General features: G+C 36.5%; 1 protein-coding gene across 1 annotated transcript; it reads left to right on the top strand.

Moving 5' to 3' along the window:
* The first annotated feature begins 597 nt into the window (after nt 1–597).
* On the top strand, nt 598–12,550 carry LOC149840155 (phospholipase D beta 1-like). The gene is made up of 10 exons (XM_090005010.1): nt 598–1,557; nt 3,233–3,349; nt 5,020–5,214; nt 9,631–9,876; nt 9,989–10,057; nt 10,138–10,285; nt 10,815–10,963; nt 11,236–11,451; nt 11,686–11,883; nt 12,215–12,550. Exons 1-10 carry the CDS (start codon nt 598–600, stop codon nt 12,548–12,550), a joined length of 2,634 nt encoding a protein of 877 aa, XP_089861136.1.
* The last annotated feature ends 5,275 nt before the right edge of the window (nt 12,551–17,825 follow it).

The following is a 17,825-nucleotide window of genomic DNA, read 5'->3' as shown; positions in this document are numbered from 1 at the left end:
CTATAAATCACACCTACGGTATTGAATGTGAAAAAAATACCAAAAACTGTGAGTTTTGAAGGAGCCTGACCAAAAAAAGAGCCTAACACATTTCTCTCTCTCTTTCTATATATATATATATATATATATATATATATATATATATATATATATATATATATATGTATATGTCACTAAAATATGAGAATTGAAATATGAAAACTAGAATATGAGAACTAGAAATATGACATTTTCAACACTTTTTTTGCAAATTCAATCATGTGGATATGCTTGGCATGGTGAATTTGCTAGGAATCCACTACTGGATCGTGTATTTTCCATGAAGAAATGTGATTTTTGAATGACTGAATAATTATGAAAATTATGAGCCATTGAATTTAAAGCCTTAAAAAAATCTAGTTTATGCAACAAAATCAGCAGAAGATTCAAGAGTGAGTTCTTATAAAACCAAACATGTGGATCACATCTCAAGATAAAAGAACAAAAATCCATGAAAATCTTGGTTCACACATTAGTTCTTCTCTTGAAGACAGAAGGAATAGGATACTCTCCGTATTTTTCTTCTGATCATCGTCGTCGTTTTGATCGGGCTCCGACATGGAAAGTTCCTATTACAGTTCGTCTTCCTCCCATGGAAGCTATCAATATTTGCATCCACCTCATGCTCACAGTCACTCCTCGTCTTCGAGTTCATCTCTGAGAGTGTATCTGCTCCATGGAAGCCTTGATATTTGGATCTTAGAAGCTCGGAACCTCCCGAACATGGCTCAGGTCTCCAATCTATGCAAGCGTAAACTGAAGAAGATGGGCATGTCTAATATGGTCCAGAGCGTTGTGCCTCATCAGCATTATATGACCAGTGACCCCTACGTCAAGGTTGAGATATCCAGAGCTGCGGTAGCCTATACCTCTGTAATCAGAAACAATGAAAACCCGGTCTGGAATCAGCAGTTTATCGTTCCGGCTGCACATTATGCTGCAGAAGTGCACTTCGACGTCAGGGACAAGGATTTCGTGGGTGGGGAACTTATAGGTAGAGTATCTGTATCTGTAGAGCAGATCTATCGGGGGCCGATAGTGGAGGGTTGGTTTCCGATCGTTGGATCATGCAGTGAGCTCTGTGGGCGAGGGTCTGTTTTAAGACTTTCTATTCATTACATTCCCATCGATAAATTGAATTCGCATCGATATGGAGGCCCAGACTATAGAGGGGTGCCCGGTGCGTACTTTCCTCTGAGGAAAGGTGGGAATGTTGCTCTTTATCAGGATGCACATGTTCCTGATGGTTGTCTTCCATCTCTTGAGCTCGAAGGAGGTTTGCTATATGAGCACAGGAAGTGCTGGAAGGATATCTATGATGCAATAAGCAGTGCCCGGTATCTGGTCTACATTGCGGGATGGTCGGTGTACCACCTGGTTAGGCTGATTCGGGAACCGGGTGGCGCTTCCGGTCTTACTCTAGGTGAACTTCTCAAGGCCAAGTCTACAGAAGGCACCAGAGTCTTGCTTCTTGTTTGGAATGATCCGGGGTCTGGGAGCATCGGACCTATTAAATGGGTAAAGCACTTGAGCCCTTGAAATAGTATTGCCAAAACAGTAGTTTCTGGTTTTTGTTGGTTCTAATCATGTTCTAATGAATGGCAAGTACTGTTGTTTTTTTTGTTTATCTTTTGGATTTGGGTGGATGTTCTAGTTTCTGAGGTAAGGTATGTTTGGCTGCTCTTTAAAAAAAATGAAAAAAAATCTCATGAGAATCAAAATCATGTGATTTGGAATCTCATGCGATTCCAATTCTCATGATTGGTTTGGTTGGTGTGGGGAAAGGAATCTCATTTCTATGAGATTCATCTTTTTTTTGTTGGTTGACACGGCTGCAAGACTCTATCAGAGAGGTGTTGAGCTCGCCAACGGCGTTTTCCGACGAGCTCCCCGCTTGATTGCCCCCTTCCTCTCAATTGCAAGTAAAAAAAAAAATGGGAAGACTGAACAAGGGCTCGCCGGCAGGAGCCCCTGTTCGATCATAGGGAGGGCGGTGGAGCTTGCCGAAATATTGATTCCGGCGAGCTCCTCCCTCGGCAGCCAATAAAACCCATTGCAAAAAGAAAAAAAAAAGAGCTACAAGGCCGAAATAGGGGCTCACCAAACAATAAAAAAAAACACGAATAGAAAGAGGGGGACCCAAACAGGGGCTCGCCAGGCCTCTGCCCTTGTTCGGTCGTTGGCCAATGGAGCTCGCCGGAATCTCGATTCCAGTGAGCTCCACCATGCAACCACCTTCTGGTGATTTTGCATCAACCAAGAAGAAAAAAAAAACAGGCTCGTGATTTTTTTGGCGAAGCTCCCCCTTCAGGCGTCCTTCCCTCTTTCCAGCAATATGCAGGTGGCTTCCTCTTCTTCTTCATATAGGCAAGAAGAAGGAGATGAACGTTGGGGTCTCAAACCTCAACGTTCAACTCTGCAGCCTTTTTGGTACACGGCTAGAAATCACATGGGCCCCAAATCTCATGTTTGGTTGGGCATGAGAAATGGGGCCATATGAGAATCACTTTCTCATTTGAATGAGAGAGTGATTCTCATGAGGCCCAACCAAACATGCCTTAAATTACATTCATGAAAATTTTCTCACTATATATATTTTTTCTTTCTAGTGAAATTGGAACTGCAATCCTACAATTTGTTCTACTTATTCTAGACAGAATTATCGGCATTGATTGGCTGGAGTTTCTGCAGCGATGGCATGTACTCTGGTTGTGGACACATTTTCCTCAAGCTTTCTTGAATATGTCTTGAAGTAATATAAGGAAAAATAGGAAGAAAGAAGAATGATTAGAATCATATCAACGCACATGTATGTGCATGCACACAAATGCACAGGTACTCATACACACACAACACGCGAAATGTATATGTGAATATCATGGAGAAGACCAATATATGTGCCCGTAATATGTCAGTGATATTGTGAATATATGTAGCTAAATATAAAACATAAGAATAGAGATAAAACATAAACACATGGATGCATCTGTTTGTATAAATTGTGTGGTTTTTTTCCATATGAAAGATTGGGAATACCAAAATGTTTCTGCATGTCATTCCTTTTAGTAGGTATAATCCCAGCCAAGTAAGAACTTCCCATGTGATTTTGAATTATGTAAATTACTTTGAAGTATGAGCCACCATATACTTCTCATTCTTTTTATTGACTGTGCATTGATTTTATTGTGAACAGGATCTTTGTATGAAGACACATGATGAAGAGACTCGGAGATTTTTCAAGCATTCAGCAGTTCATGTATTGCTTTGCCCAAGAATTGCTAAGAAGAATCATAGTTGGATCAGGCAACAGGTCACCATTTTGCTAATATAATGGTTGATTGTTTGACCTTTCTTTGATAGATGAGTCATTTTTTTGACAATTTACACTGCCAATTTTCTTTGGAAATGTACTGTTTCTTAAATGTTCATGAGACATGCTAAAATTGTAAATGCAATTTCTTAGTCATAACTATCAGAGGATGTCTGGTTCAAGTCAGCAGACATGACCCCTATTGCCTTAAAATCACCTTCTCAAATGCCATCTTCACGTGGTAAAAAATCTGGCCTACAGGTTTTGCTCCCAAATAGTTGTGGTATAAGTTGACATCTGATTCTTTTGATTCTGGATGTCACAGACAAAAGAATGTATGGGATGTGTCTCATTTTCTGAGTTGAATAGCTCAGAAATGGTTCTATTCGGCATTTGATGTTGGGTTCATCTCATCAACGTCTGATCCATTTGGACTTGCATTAGAAATAATTATTTTCTGGTAGATATATACTGATGCAAACATGCTGAAAGAAACATGCTAAATGGGTTTTTTCGGCTTTTCCAGTGCTTTTTTTTGCAGTTCCAACCCATTAGATGTGTTCAGCATGGTCAATTTATTAGGAATTGACACCCAGATCATGTGTTTTCCATGAAAAAATGATATTTGGAGCCTTGAAACTTTACAAAGATTTTGAACCTTATAAAAATCCACCCATGTGTCAGAATCGACCACTCCAGGAGCTATGTTACATGGGTGCGGGGGTGCGGCACTTTCAAAAAACTTGGGTGCGGGGGTGCGGCACTTTCAAACAACTTGGGTGCGGGGTGCGGCAAAAATATAAAAAATTATATATATATATATATATATATATATATATATATTATATATATATATATATAAAGTCCAAAAGTTGGACATAAATGACCCTGGGTGCGTTGACTGCACTCAGGGTTAGGTTGACCGCATCGGGTGCGACACGGGTGCGGCACCTAGTTCGAGAGTCCCTGTGACATAGTCCAAGAGCTTATCCCTTTGAAAGCAAGTACGCAGATCTCATCTGTACAGTCAGAACTTAAAATTAAAACAAAAAAGGCCAGAAAAACCCATTTAGCATGTTTCATTTAGCACGTTTGCATTACATACATTAATTTCTTATATGTTTATGTACATATATGCGTGTATGTGCAAGTGTGTGCCTGCACTAGTCTGAATGAGATTTGTCACTGATAAAGATGTAGATCATACTCAATTTCAGATTTTGTGCGTTTGAGCTGGACTTTGTGAAACTACTACTAACATTCTTTTTTATTTTGGTTAATTATTTATGGATGTCATGTTATATGACAATACATGCTTTACTATCAGTTGTCAAATTTGTTTTGGATATCACAAACCAAGACCAGATATCATTATGCTATATAAAATCCTTTGAGTAGCACAGGTGGATGAAGCCAATGCCCCAGTTGTAGTTGTCTAGGATGTCTGGCCAACTTGTTGTAGTCATCATCTTTTGCCTCATGTCATGAGTTCCATAGCACTGAATTCTATTCCTTGTCAAATTGAGATAACTTTAGAAATCTGTGTTTTTATTGTTTCTTGTGGATGTATAAGCTTTATTTGCTGTTTCTATCTCAACTTTATAGATTGCTGATTTCTTCTCTCAAGTTGGAACTCATTTTAATAGTTTACTCTTATTTCTTGTTAACAGAAAGATGGAGTGATCTATACACATCATCAGAAAACAGTGATTGTGGACTGTGATTCCGGTAACAATAAGAGAAGAATTGTTGCTTTTGTTGGAGGCCTTGACTTATGTGATGGGCGATATGATACTCCTGCACATCCTTTATTCAAGACCTTACAAACTGTGCATAAAGATGACCATCGGAACCCAACTATTCAAGTAAAACTTTCCTCTCTTTTTTCTCAAATCCTTCTCTTCTTACTGTTACAACATCTTTTACATCTGTCTAGATTCTGTACAAACATCATTCATTGCTTAATTTCTTGTTTTCATAAGTTTATGTGCCTCATGTTAAGGACAAATATGCAACTTTACTTTTATTTTACATATTATATATTATGAAAGTGGGTAGGTTCGGGTAACTTAATTTATATTTTTAATACATGAATTTTTATGTGCATCTTGATTTCAAATTCCATTTCTGGAGTATTCGCCTACCAAAGCCCATGTATAGCCTATGTCACATGGGTGCGGGTGCACGGCACTTTCAAAAAGCTTGGGTGCGGGGTTGCGGCAAAAAAAAATAAATATATATATATATATATATATATATATATATATATAAAGTCCAAAAGTTGGACATAAATGACCCTGGGTGCATTGACTGCACCCAGGGTCAGGTTGACCGCATCAGGTGCGGGTGCGGCACCTAGTTGGAGAGTCCCTGTGACATAGTGTATAGCTTATTTGAAAATCTGTAACTCTGCTTCTGTGCTGATTATGCTTCTCATGTCATGCATATATATTTTATACAGATGGTGTTTGGTCTTTGTTATATTACCTGTCAACTGGTAGCATATAGTTCAGACCAAGGTCAACCATAATATGAACCAACCAAGTGTGGCTACGTTCAGAATTGGATCAGATAGTCTCAAATATGTCATGATCCAAAGCCAGGACAAAAAGAGGATATAAAAATTATATCGATAATGTTTTATTAAAACTTGAAGTACTGTGGTGTTTGCCTACATTTTTTGCTCCTTACATATTTAACTAAATGAATGGGTCTGAGTCCAGATTGTGTTAGATTAGTAGTGTAAGTTTTATGAAATAAGTTTTTAAAGATATATTTTTGATAAAAACATTTTGTGAAAGCCAGACACCAAATAATAAAAATCGGCTCACACTAGGGTGAGATCCGGGTCGAACTCAGGAAACAGGAGAAGAAACTTTGTATTTCACAGAATGACAAGCTTTATTGCCTTTAAAAAAAATTAAATAAAAGTAACTAGCTATTACAATGTGTTACCTTCTTGCAGAGAGCTCAAAAATAATAAATGGCCTTATTACAAACCCAAATTAATGAAATAAATAACCCTAATCTAAAAGAAAAGAAAAAGGGGTCTTCAGTTGCTTGAGCTTCTAGTCCCTTTGATCTTCACTGCTTCCCTTTGACCTAAGGATGCTACAAAAGGCTTTTAGTTTTTCACTCTTAAAAGGTTTTGGCTCTTCTGAGGGCTCTTTGAGGGGCCTTTTAGGGACTTTCATGAGACCTTTGAGAGACCTCAGAGAGCTCTTCAGGAGTACTTTTGCGGGCCTATCGCACGTCCAACCGCTTCCCTGCAAAAAAAAAAAAATACAAAACGAGCAGAACAAAGTAAAGAAACTATACCAAAATCTAATATTTCAAACAAGAAAAGCAAGAAACCTATGTCACACGGACTCGGCTAAAAGGTCGACGCACCCGCGTCGCCCGTACCCGACACGGGTGCGGCTTCGGACACGGGGCGGACATGATCAACGAAGTGTCGGACTCGGTCAACGCACCGGGGCCGAGTTCGCCCATGTTTTGGACTCGATCAACTTTGACTGAGTCTATTTTTGTCCATTTATTAAAATTAATTTTGGACTCGGTCAACTTTGACCAAGTCTATTTTTGTCCATTTATGATTGTTATATATATATATTTATTGTTATTATTGTTATATATATATATATGTTGTCAACTTTGACCGGTCAACTTATTGTTTTAAAATTTATAATCTTATTATTGTTATATATATATATATATATATATATATATATATATATATATATATATATATATATAGTCGTGTCCCCGTGTCTAAAAATTTTGAAATTGCTCTACACCCGTGTCGCACTCGTACCCGCACCCGCACCATGTGACATAGCAAGAAACTAATTTAACAAACTATAACAAACTTATAACAATTAACTAACATGTAACAACTAAACTAACTAATTAACAAACTATGTAACCAACTATATACCAAACTAACTAAATAAAAACAAGAAAGAAACTAACATGTAACAATTAACTTAACAAACTAACTAATCTTAAAATGAATTAAAACAAACTAACTAAGAAAGCAAAAAAACAAGCTAACCGAATTACAAGAAATGAAACTACCTATTAAGCTAATTGACAAGAAATAATAAACTAACAAACTAATATTTAACCACTACTCTAACCACTGTACGGAAGTGTAAACTAAATAAATAAAATCTGGAACTTATTAACTATGATTTCTAATTAACTACTACCAAACAAAGAAAATGAAGACTAACCAAATAACTAAGAATTCAAGAGATCAAAGACTAACATGTCAACTAACAATATTACTAAATCAATAACTAACTAATAGTTGTACGAACTTTAAAATAATTAATAAAGAATACCTAACTAACCTATCTAACTATTCATGAATAGAAAGAAGAAGAACAAAAATCGGCTAATGTTTTAATTAGCTAAATCTAATTTAATTAAGCTATCAAATTAACAACTAACTAAAATTAACGTGACTCAATTAAATCTAACTCTAGTTGTGGGATTTAAACTACCCTTCTACAGCAAAACGTGATTTAAGAAAAGAATATAACTATTCTACTAAAACCGATAATTGCAATAAAAGGAATTTGGCTAAACTAAGTTAATCCTAAACTAATTTTTAACAAATTCAATTAATCTAATGAAATTAATCCTGATCTAATTGACTGAAAACAGAAATTAAAAACATGAATTAAAATGGCTAATAAAAAAGAATAATGACAAATTATCTATATCGGCTAAAATTAAAAACTATTTAAAAACGATAATGGATGAATTAACAACTAAATTCTAATCTAGTTACTAAAAATAAATTCTGGAATTAAATATTACCAACTAACTACTGAGAAACTAACACAAATGTTAACTAACATTGAAAGACGTGATTTAATCAATGCACAAACTACCTATTAATGGAAATAATCAGACAATATTCAGATCTATCTACCGAAAATAATAAAAATAAAAAAGATAACAAAAACCCTAAATTGATTAATTAAAAAGAATTGGAATTAATTAATTCAATAAATACCAAATTAAAGAAACTAATCTAAATTGATTTAAACCTAAATCTAAACCTAAATTATTTTAAAATCACGAAACTCATAAAAAGAAACTATTCTACAACTAACGATCTATGTTAGCTTGCATGCAATGACACGACAAAAACTAAACTACGCTATATGCAATGCTAGATATGATATCTATATTTTTTTTCTTTTTCTTTTTGCAATGAATAAAAACAAGCAATCTAAACTAAATGCAATAAATATATGAAGATTAAACTATACTATATGCCATGATGAAATATGATGCATGTATTCTACGGGATAAATAAAAGCTAATCTAAATAATAATGTATGGAGAGACGGGGGAGAAGAAGAAAACCTCACAATTCGCCTCCGATGGAGGGGTTGAGAAGAAGAAATGATCTTTCCTTCAAGTTGTACGTGCCTCCGACGATAGGAACAAGAAGAACCGGCGCCAAAAGGGATTAGAAGCAAGAAGAGAATGGGGAAGAAAGAAGAAGAGCAAAAGGGAGAATCAGTTGGGAACGAAGAGGAGGGAGAGAGAGAAGAGGGCGTGTTTTCTCAAGAGGGAGATGCCCCCCTTTGCTGAAAAAGATGTTTTTATATTGTAAATCTAGGTTAAAACTAAAATTTCTAAAAAGGTCAAACTAAGTTTTAAAAATTCTAAAAACTACCCTCATCTAAAAACGTGTTTCATAAAAAGTGATTTCTAAACAAGATGGAAAATGTTAGTTGGAATTCATAAACTAATTAAACTACAGCCTAAAAAGTCCTAAACTAATCAAAACACTGAAAAACACAAGAAAGATTTGAAAATTGGCGTTTTCAACTTTATTTTGATTTTAGAGCAGTTTCTCAAAAACATTGATAAGAATGAGTTTTTAATGCCTTTTTTCGATGGATCATGCATAGAAATATCTGTATAGAATGCAAAATTTATGCATGATCAATTAAATATCTCACAACCTGAAACCATGTAAATTTTGAATTGATCTGGATCTGACCTGAAAATTAACTAGATTCACTCTTTCAATGACCATCTTATAGCTAGCTAGGCCTGGGTCAGGCTAGCATCCATTATGGATTCAATCTGTTTATAGCCCTAACTACGAGGGGCCATTATAGCCATATGGATAACCAAAATTTATGGAGGTCCGTCTCAAGTGTGACAAAAAACTACTTTGCAAGGCAGACTGTTGATATGTTCTTTTTTGTACAGTGGATAATTATTTCTCTACTAATGTGCTATCTTTACAGCCAAATATAAATGGCCCAAGGCAACCATGGCATGATTTGCATTGCAGAATAGATGGCCCAGCTGCATATGACATCCTTACCAACTTTCAAGAGCGCTGGACTAAAGCTTCAGAGCGCCGAGCACTTACAAGACTGTTACATTCTGAAGATGATGCTTTGCTGGACCTTGCAGCAATCCCTGATATCTTAAGCTTGCAGGATGCTGCACAATTGCGTGCAAATGAAGCAGAGGATTGGCAAGTGCAGGTGAATTCTCATTCAAGTTCAAAATTTAAATGTTTCCAATAGAAAAAGAACATTAATAGAGCACATTAACTTTACGTATAGATGATAATTTTGGGCTTTTATTAACATGTAGATTTTCCGTTCAATTGATTCAAACTCGGTGAAAGGATTTCCTGAAGATCTGAAAACAGCTCCCAGCAGAGTCAGAGGATAGTTATTTTTTTGGATTGGTTTTCTGATATCTTAGATCTGTGAACTTATTCATTCTGTTTTATTTGGCAGAACCTAGTTGCTGGAAAAAATATGGTGATTGATATGAGCATGCATTTGGCATATATTGAGGCTATTCGGGCTGCACAACATTTTATTTATATTGAGAACCAGTACTTCATTGGATCCTCATACAACTGGCCTTTGCACTATGAAAAAGGTATGATTATTAAGGATGCAAATGGGTGGGCAGGGACTGGGTCATTCTTGACCGGTGGACCAAACAATGTTAACTTTTGTAAAGTATGTCCAGCCTTAGATCCCCTTCTGACTCAGGTCTCATAGTGGAATATTGGATCAGGGTCTAATCTGAGGGTCTATGATGCTGGCCTACTGAAACAAATGAATTCTTATTGGTTTTTATATGAAAAGCTAGAACAGATTGTGTTATATATTTATTGTACCACAAATCCTATTGTATATCTTTACCTGATTATGGAGCCACATGGGACGAGAACCAGAACATTCTTTGCCTGATTTTGGATCCTTTATGTTTCTATTTCATCTTGATTAGGATTCATTAAGTCATTGTTTTATTACTTGGGCCCATTTTTGGTTATTCATCCTTTTTGTCTTGTAGACGTGGAGATGTATCTTTTCATCTTACAGGTGAAAAAGGTTTTGAAAAATGCACATTAACTTCCCAAATTTTACATTCTTAGCTATTAAAAAGCTTCTTATCATTGCAGATGCCTTCAATCTAATACCTATGGAAATTGCTCTTAAAATAGCAAGCAAAATTGAATCAAACGAAAGATTTGCAGCATATATTGTTATTCCAATGTGGCCTGAGGGTAAGCCAAAAGACATTTCTGTGCAGCGGATTCTCTTTTGGCAGGTGAGATTCGGTATGTCTGAATTTGTAAAAAATGACACCAATATCTTCAATCATTATGATAATATAAAATATGCTTTCATTTTGAAAAATGAAAATATGCCTATATTATCTTATGATCATGTTGTGTTTTTCCCAAGATCCTTGGAAAAATGAGTTCAGATTTTCTTCTGTGATTTCAAATGTTCTGAGTATCTTATAATCCATGAGCTTGACGCTCATTGGCTGTTTCCAAGTGAAATGCTATAGTCTAGTTCTTCTATTGATATCTGCAGCATGAGACTATGCAAATGATGTATGAGACAATCTACAAAGCTTTGGAAGCTGCAGGACTTGAGAAGACATATAAGCCTGAGGATTACTTGCTTTTCTTTTGCCTTGGTAATCGTGAGATGGTAGACCAAAACGTTTCTTCTTATGCAAGTGCATCTGCAGCAAGCATTCATGAGATGGTGGACCAAAATGCTGCTTCTGATGAAGATGTGTCTGCGGTGAGTACAGTTTTTTCCTGTTCCAATTGTCTTTTCTTACTTTTTTTGTAACTCCCCTGTGGCTTACTTAATCAGAACTTTATGATTCATGATCCAATAATGGATGGTCTGATGCGATGGTCACTTATATTTTGATGGTTTTGGAAAATCATGTTTTATTGTGATTATTTTTATCTTCCTTGATTCTACTCTGATCCATGAAAAGTGACTCAAACAAGTCTGTTGTTAATCTAGCAACTTGCTCAGAAAAATCGGCGCTTCATGATCTATGTGCACTCTAAAGGCATGATAGTGGATGATGAGTATGTAATTGTGGGATCTGCCAATATCAACCAACGCTCATTGGATGGCAGTAGAGACACTGAAATTGGAATTGGTGCATTCCAGGGGCGCCATACGTGGTCAAGAGGGCAAACTAATCCACGTGGGCAGGTAAAGTTGAACTATATCCTATAAAAATAAGCAAGATGAACTGCCATTTTGTGACAAACTGAACTTGTCAGAATATACAATTGAATCTTCAATCCTACCACATGACCAGATTGCTTCTCTAAGACAAGGGTTAGAGAATCTAAAACACATTTAGCATGCAGCATCTTATTGCAATTGGAATGACAAACACAAAATTCTTCAACATGCCCTCTGTGAAATTCTGTCATTATTGAAACATTTTTCCATGGAAGAGAAAAATTTATTAAAAAATTCAAACATTCATACTCTTTCATGTTTTTTGGCATATAATTGATCGATTTCGTGCCTGTAGGTTTATGGCTACAGAATGTCACTTTGGGCCGAGCATATGGGGTGCGTGGAGGATTGTTTTGCACGTCCAGAGTCTCTGGGATGTGTAAAAAAAGTCAAGGAGCTGGCAGAGATGAACTGGAAACAGTATGTGGCGGAAGAGGTGACAGAAATGAGGGGCCATCTTCTCAAGTACCCTGTCAAGGTTGGTGATTGGGGTAAGGTGAATGCTCTTGAGGGATGTGAAACTTTTCCTGATTTTGGAGGGAGCATATTGGGAAGTCTTTTACCTGTCCGTAGGGAAAGCACATTGCACAAATTTTGTGAACGCTTCAAGAACGTTGGTATCACCACATGATTTGTTAGTTGTTGCGATATACCTCATTATTTGAACCCAAGACCCCTCAGTTATAAAAGTGTGATTTAACCATCCAGCTATCTCATTCGACCCGGGTTCTTTGCGAACTGTTTACTTGAGGAGAAACTCCTGGACATAACCAGTGGAAGTAAATGAAGTTTCTTGATAAAATACACAATCCAAGTTGGCTGAATTACATAAGACATTTGCAAATTGCTTTTGATATCCTATGATTTACATGTATTTTTTTTTTTTGTATTCTTATTTCTTTCAGCTCTAAACCAATGTATTTTTTTTATAAACAACTAAGCTTGAACTCGGCTCATTTAACTCGGGTTCATTATGAGAAAGGTTTGGTTTAAAATTTTATAAACCAAACTTGAAATTTGACCCAATGCCTGATAGCCATGGTGATGTCATGATGATGGATGGTGGTGACCCATCAAGGTGCGCCTGAACCCACCCAAATAAGTCCGAACCCAACCCCATATTTTAAAGCATCTAAATTATATGATTTTACTTAAAAGACACATACAAAATACTTGGGTTTGCAAGGTAGTGTCATGATATCTGACAAATTATAACTCAAACCTGACCCACATGTTAATCGGGTTCGAACTCAAATAATATTTAGGATTCTTTTTTGCAAAATGGTCCTCATCTTTTGAGCGATTTACAAATCAGACCATGCCTTATGCAATTTTGCAAATTGGTCCTCACCTTTTTTCACCGTTAGTTTCAAATGGTTTGTCTGTTAAGATGGTGTCAAACTAACCAGGGTCAAACAATAACTATGGTTAAATGTCATGTAAAATGACTATTATGTACTCTCTACCTATAGGGGTTTTCTCCCAACAACCCTTTGCAATCTCTCTCTCTCTCTCTCTATATATATATATATATATATATATAACGAGTATTTTCAGCATTTTTTTTTGCAAATTCAACAATGTGGTTGTGCTTGGCATGGTGAATTTCTTAGGAATCAACCATTGGATTATGTATTTTTTATGATAAAATGTAATTTTAGAATGCTTGAATATTTATGAAGATTATGAGTCATTGATTTTAAAGCCTTAAAAAAAATCCTGTTTAGATCAGATGATTCAATAACTGGTTCTTATAATTAGTTTCAAGAGAAAAGAACAAAAATCCATGAAAATCACGGTTGGGACATTAGTTATCATATTCTAGTGACTATACAAAAGTATTGCAAGTTTTGAGAAGGATGGATGTGAAGGCCTCCAACAAATTAAAGGTGGCTATCACCAACCGCTTCAGAACTAACACCATGTTGGTGGTCGAAGGCCTGAAACCAGCAAGCCCACCAAGAAGAAGCCTAAAAAAACACTGATAACCAACTGAAAATATATTTCACCCACTAAGCCCTTCCTTCCAATTGAGACTGCTACGAGGAGGAGAAAGAGGGAGAAGGGGTGGTGGTGGGTGAATCTGGTTCAGAAAACCTTGTGTTGGGATGTTGGAAGTTCGAATCCCAAAGGTATATGGTTGCATAACTGGTAGGGATCTGCCTAACCTCAGCTTTCTCTGTCTGAAAAAAAAGAAAACAATGGTGCCCAAAAATAAATGTGCTTCCTATTGGTATATGTATCTCTGAGGCCTAATCTCAATCCCACGGTGTTAACTCTTTTTATGAGGTCTTGCTTGGTTCATGGTTAGTCTTTTTCAGTTTTCTGCTTTTGAATGCATTTTTTTTCCTTTTCATGAAATAAATAAGTTCAATTTTTTTGAGATGTTGTATATTTTGATTTTGGTTTGGATTTGCAAATTAGTTTTACCTTATTTATGTTTTGCAAAATGGTCCTCTGTAAGGACAGAACTGTCAGTTTACCAGCCCTTTACAATTATTTTCAGAAAATATAACAGATGTTAACCTCAGTGATTAATTTGCAATAGTTCATAAAAAGGTGAAGATGCAAAAAACCCTAATATTTAAGCAATGTTGTCCAAATCCACGGGCAATAGAATCGTTTGGCAAACGATTAAGGTGAATCCGCCCGATACCGATTCTCAAGTGAATCGTTTTAAATCGGCAAAAAAACAAGTAAGAAATACTTCGTGCCAATCAGAACGTGACATGTGTTAAAACCATTACATAATATTAAAATAATATTAACATTTTAAATTTAAACAATTTTTACATTTATTAAATATAACCGATTTGGGTTAGTATCGTGTTGATTTTCTGTCATGAATCAGCCGATACTGACAACATTGGACCCAAGTATGACAACTTGATAGTAATGTACTTGAGTCATCATTCCTCTTTTCCCCTAAGGATTCCCCTTCATTGACTTCGTGCACAATTTCTATTTGCACCGTTTGAGGAGCCTCAAAAAAGTCGTGTTCCTGACCCACCCACCCTATCACAAACTAAGGCGGAAGCCATATTCGCCCGATGATGAAAAACTTTTGTTTCAAAACAAGAAGTGAGAGAGGAGATGTAGGTCGTAGGAGTTTCCAACATGATTCGAAATGGTCCCAGGATGATATCTTTTATTGTTGCCAACCGTCAGGGAAACCACATGGCAGAAAAGTGAAATACCATGGATAGTAAGGGAAAAAGAGACTTATTCATTGAACCGACATCCGTTAAATACCGGCTCAATTGACCAATCATTCAACATAATACTTGTACGTTGGTCGAGAACGATACATCTTTTAGGGGTTGCTTCCTCGCAAGTTTTCAAAACAAGGCAAGCGGAGTACAAAGCGTCAGGGATCACAACATCTGAGTAGTCGTAAACTTGATTCTTGAAACCCGAGAAAGTAATAATGGTATAATCTTCATGAGAAGATTGTTTCTCCAAGTATCAAAGAGAGAGGGGTCGTCTGGCAAGATACATCAGTGGTGACAGGGGCAATAACAAGCCGTTCGACATAGCAACAGGGCAGCGAGGAGGCAGTGGCGGAGGTAGAGGAAGGGCGGTGAGGAAAAAGAGGAAAGAAGGGAATGGGGGAAGAAAGGGAAATTGGGTTTACACAGGAATCCATAGGACGGTTCCTATTGGTTCAAAATGGTTTACATATTTTGCTTGTTTAAGTATTCAAGTTTTTCTTTTTATATATATATATATATATATATATATATATATATATACTTAAAATATGAGAATTAATGTATGAACTGTTATTTTTTTTAGATTTTTTGTTCTTTTCTCTTGAATCTAACCATATGGATGTGATCTACATGCTTGGTTTTATAAGAACCTGCTCTTGAATCATTCGATTTTGATGCATAAACATGATTTTTTTAAGGTTTTAAAATCAATGGCTCATAATCTTCATAAATATTCAAACATTTAAAAATCACATTTTTCATAGAAAATAGGGGATCCAATGGTTGATTCCTAACAAATTCACCATGCCCACCAGATCTACATGGTTGGATTGGTAAAAAAAAAGTGTATTCTACTTCTTATATTTCAGTTCTCATATATATATATATATATATATATATATATATATATATATATATATATATATATATATATATATATATATATATATAGAGAGAGAGAGAGAGAGAGAGAGAGAGAGAGAGAGAGAGATGAGGGGCACAACACCGCCCACCTTAAACCCTCATATTTGGTATTTGAAGAACGGGTGGGCACTTGCCCGCCCTTGGCAGTATGTAGCTCCGCGTACACTGCATTTTAGTTTGGATCTGTCCGACCCAGTTCCAGATCCAACAGCACAGGCCCTACCAAGATCTGCACTCGAAATACCGGACTCAGAATTGGGCCTCACGTCTGGGTGGTATGACTCAAGTCTGGTACTATCGGACGAAATCCATCTTTCATAGCATGAACTGGATCTAGGTCCCACAGAAACAGATGACTCTGGTTGAGGGTGCGAATGTTCTGATTTGGTTAGGAATGTGGGCATCACCAACAGGCATTTTGTTTCACCACAAAACGTGAGAAAAAGGCTGTCGTTCCTATGAAACAGGGCCTTTTCCCCATGGATTAGCTTTGAGTTTTGATTTCTGTCAGCTACCCATCCCAATCTGACTGACACAAGTATTTTGTATGTTTTTTTTTAACTAAAAATATGGGATATATATTTTAAATTCTCTTTAAAATACATGATTTGGGTTAGGGCTTCTATTTTTCTTGACCGAGTACAACCCGACTACTAATGCAAACCCAGCTGCTTGTTATTTGGGGCAGGATGAACCATGATGGATCAAATATCCAACCCGTTGGCAGCATCAGCCTACCTTACCATTTGCTATTTGAAGCTTAGCTTGCCTGTCTCAACAAATCTTATGGATGTTTGCTTAGTATCATGACATACCATTCCATACCTTTCCTTACCTGTTATGAAAGAGATATTAGGCATGTCTCTTTCCCTTTCCCAGTCATGAAGTTTAAGTTAGATAACTGACGGAAGGGCAGGAACAGACACAGTGACTGACCCACCAGAGACCAGAGGGACATCGTCATCATGATTGTTACTATGGATGTGGGCAATGCTTTCAGAATCAAATCGAATCGGCCCAAAATCTATTAAATAAAGGGGCCGGTTCGGCCCTCTTAAAAAAATCAGCCGATCCAATCCTAATTCAAGCTCAAATCAAGCAAACTTGAAGGGATTCAAGCTGGAATCGGGGGTTGAATCGGCCTTTTTCTTTAATATTTTTTTATGTTATTTATAATTTTTAAACTAAAAAAAAAAAACGGACCATTCAGCTAGATCTTATTGGAGTTTGAATCGGTTGATACTTTGAATTGCTTTGAAAATTGATTCGGGTCTCAATCTGATTCTGACAACATTGATTGTGGGGGCACCATCTAATGACTTTAATCAACAAGTTGCATGTCCCAATCAGATTCAGTGTTCACATTATATGCACCTTCGTTGCATGGTAGCAACTTGCTTGACAGCCGCCCATCTTGGCATTTCTCAAGATGAGTATGGTATAAACATGCAGCTCTGCTGCTGCATAAAAAAAATGACCTCATTTTTTTATTGCCACATTGCTTCGGTGGTTGTGTTAGTTGGCAGACTTGGCTTGGCTGGCCACAAAAACCTAATTCCTTCTGGCTTCCTGTTTTGAACTCTTAAGATGAAAGTCATCATTGTAATTTGACTCATGAATCAATTCTAATTTTCTTTTTTTTGAATTTAGAACTCGAAGAAACTGGCACAAAGACAACAACCCCTATCCTCCTAGCCTATGCTAGGCATTGACTTGCATGGAGAGGTGATGTCCATGACGATTGAACCTTAGCTGCCTGTCTAGCAGCCA

This window comes from Nuphar pumila, chromosome 4 (assembly GCF_984573655.1).
Source record: "Nuphar pumila chromosome 4, dmNupPumi1.hap1.1, whole genome shotgun sequence".
Lineage (NCBI taxonomy): Eukaryota > Viridiplantae > Streptophyta > Magnoliopsida > Nymphaeales > Nymphaeaceae > Nuphar > Nuphar pumila.
Note: the sequence above shows the minus strand (reverse complement) of the source record. Positions and strands in the feature narration are given on the sequence as shown.

Excerpts from the sequence above, each read along its gene's own strand:
- LOC149840155 (XM_090005010.1), top strand. The coding sequence starts at position 598 with ATGGAAAGTTCCTATTACAGTTCGTCTTCCTCCCATGGAAGCTATCAA. Across the intron at positions 5,215-9,630 it reads ATCGGAACCCAACTATTCAA|CCAAATATAAATGGCCCAAG; the intron begins GTAAAACTTTCC and ends CTATCTTTACAG. Across the intron at positions 10,286-10,814 it reads GCCTTTGCACTATGAAAAAG|ATGCCTTCAATCTAATACCT; the intron begins GTATGATTATTA and ends TTATCATTGCAG.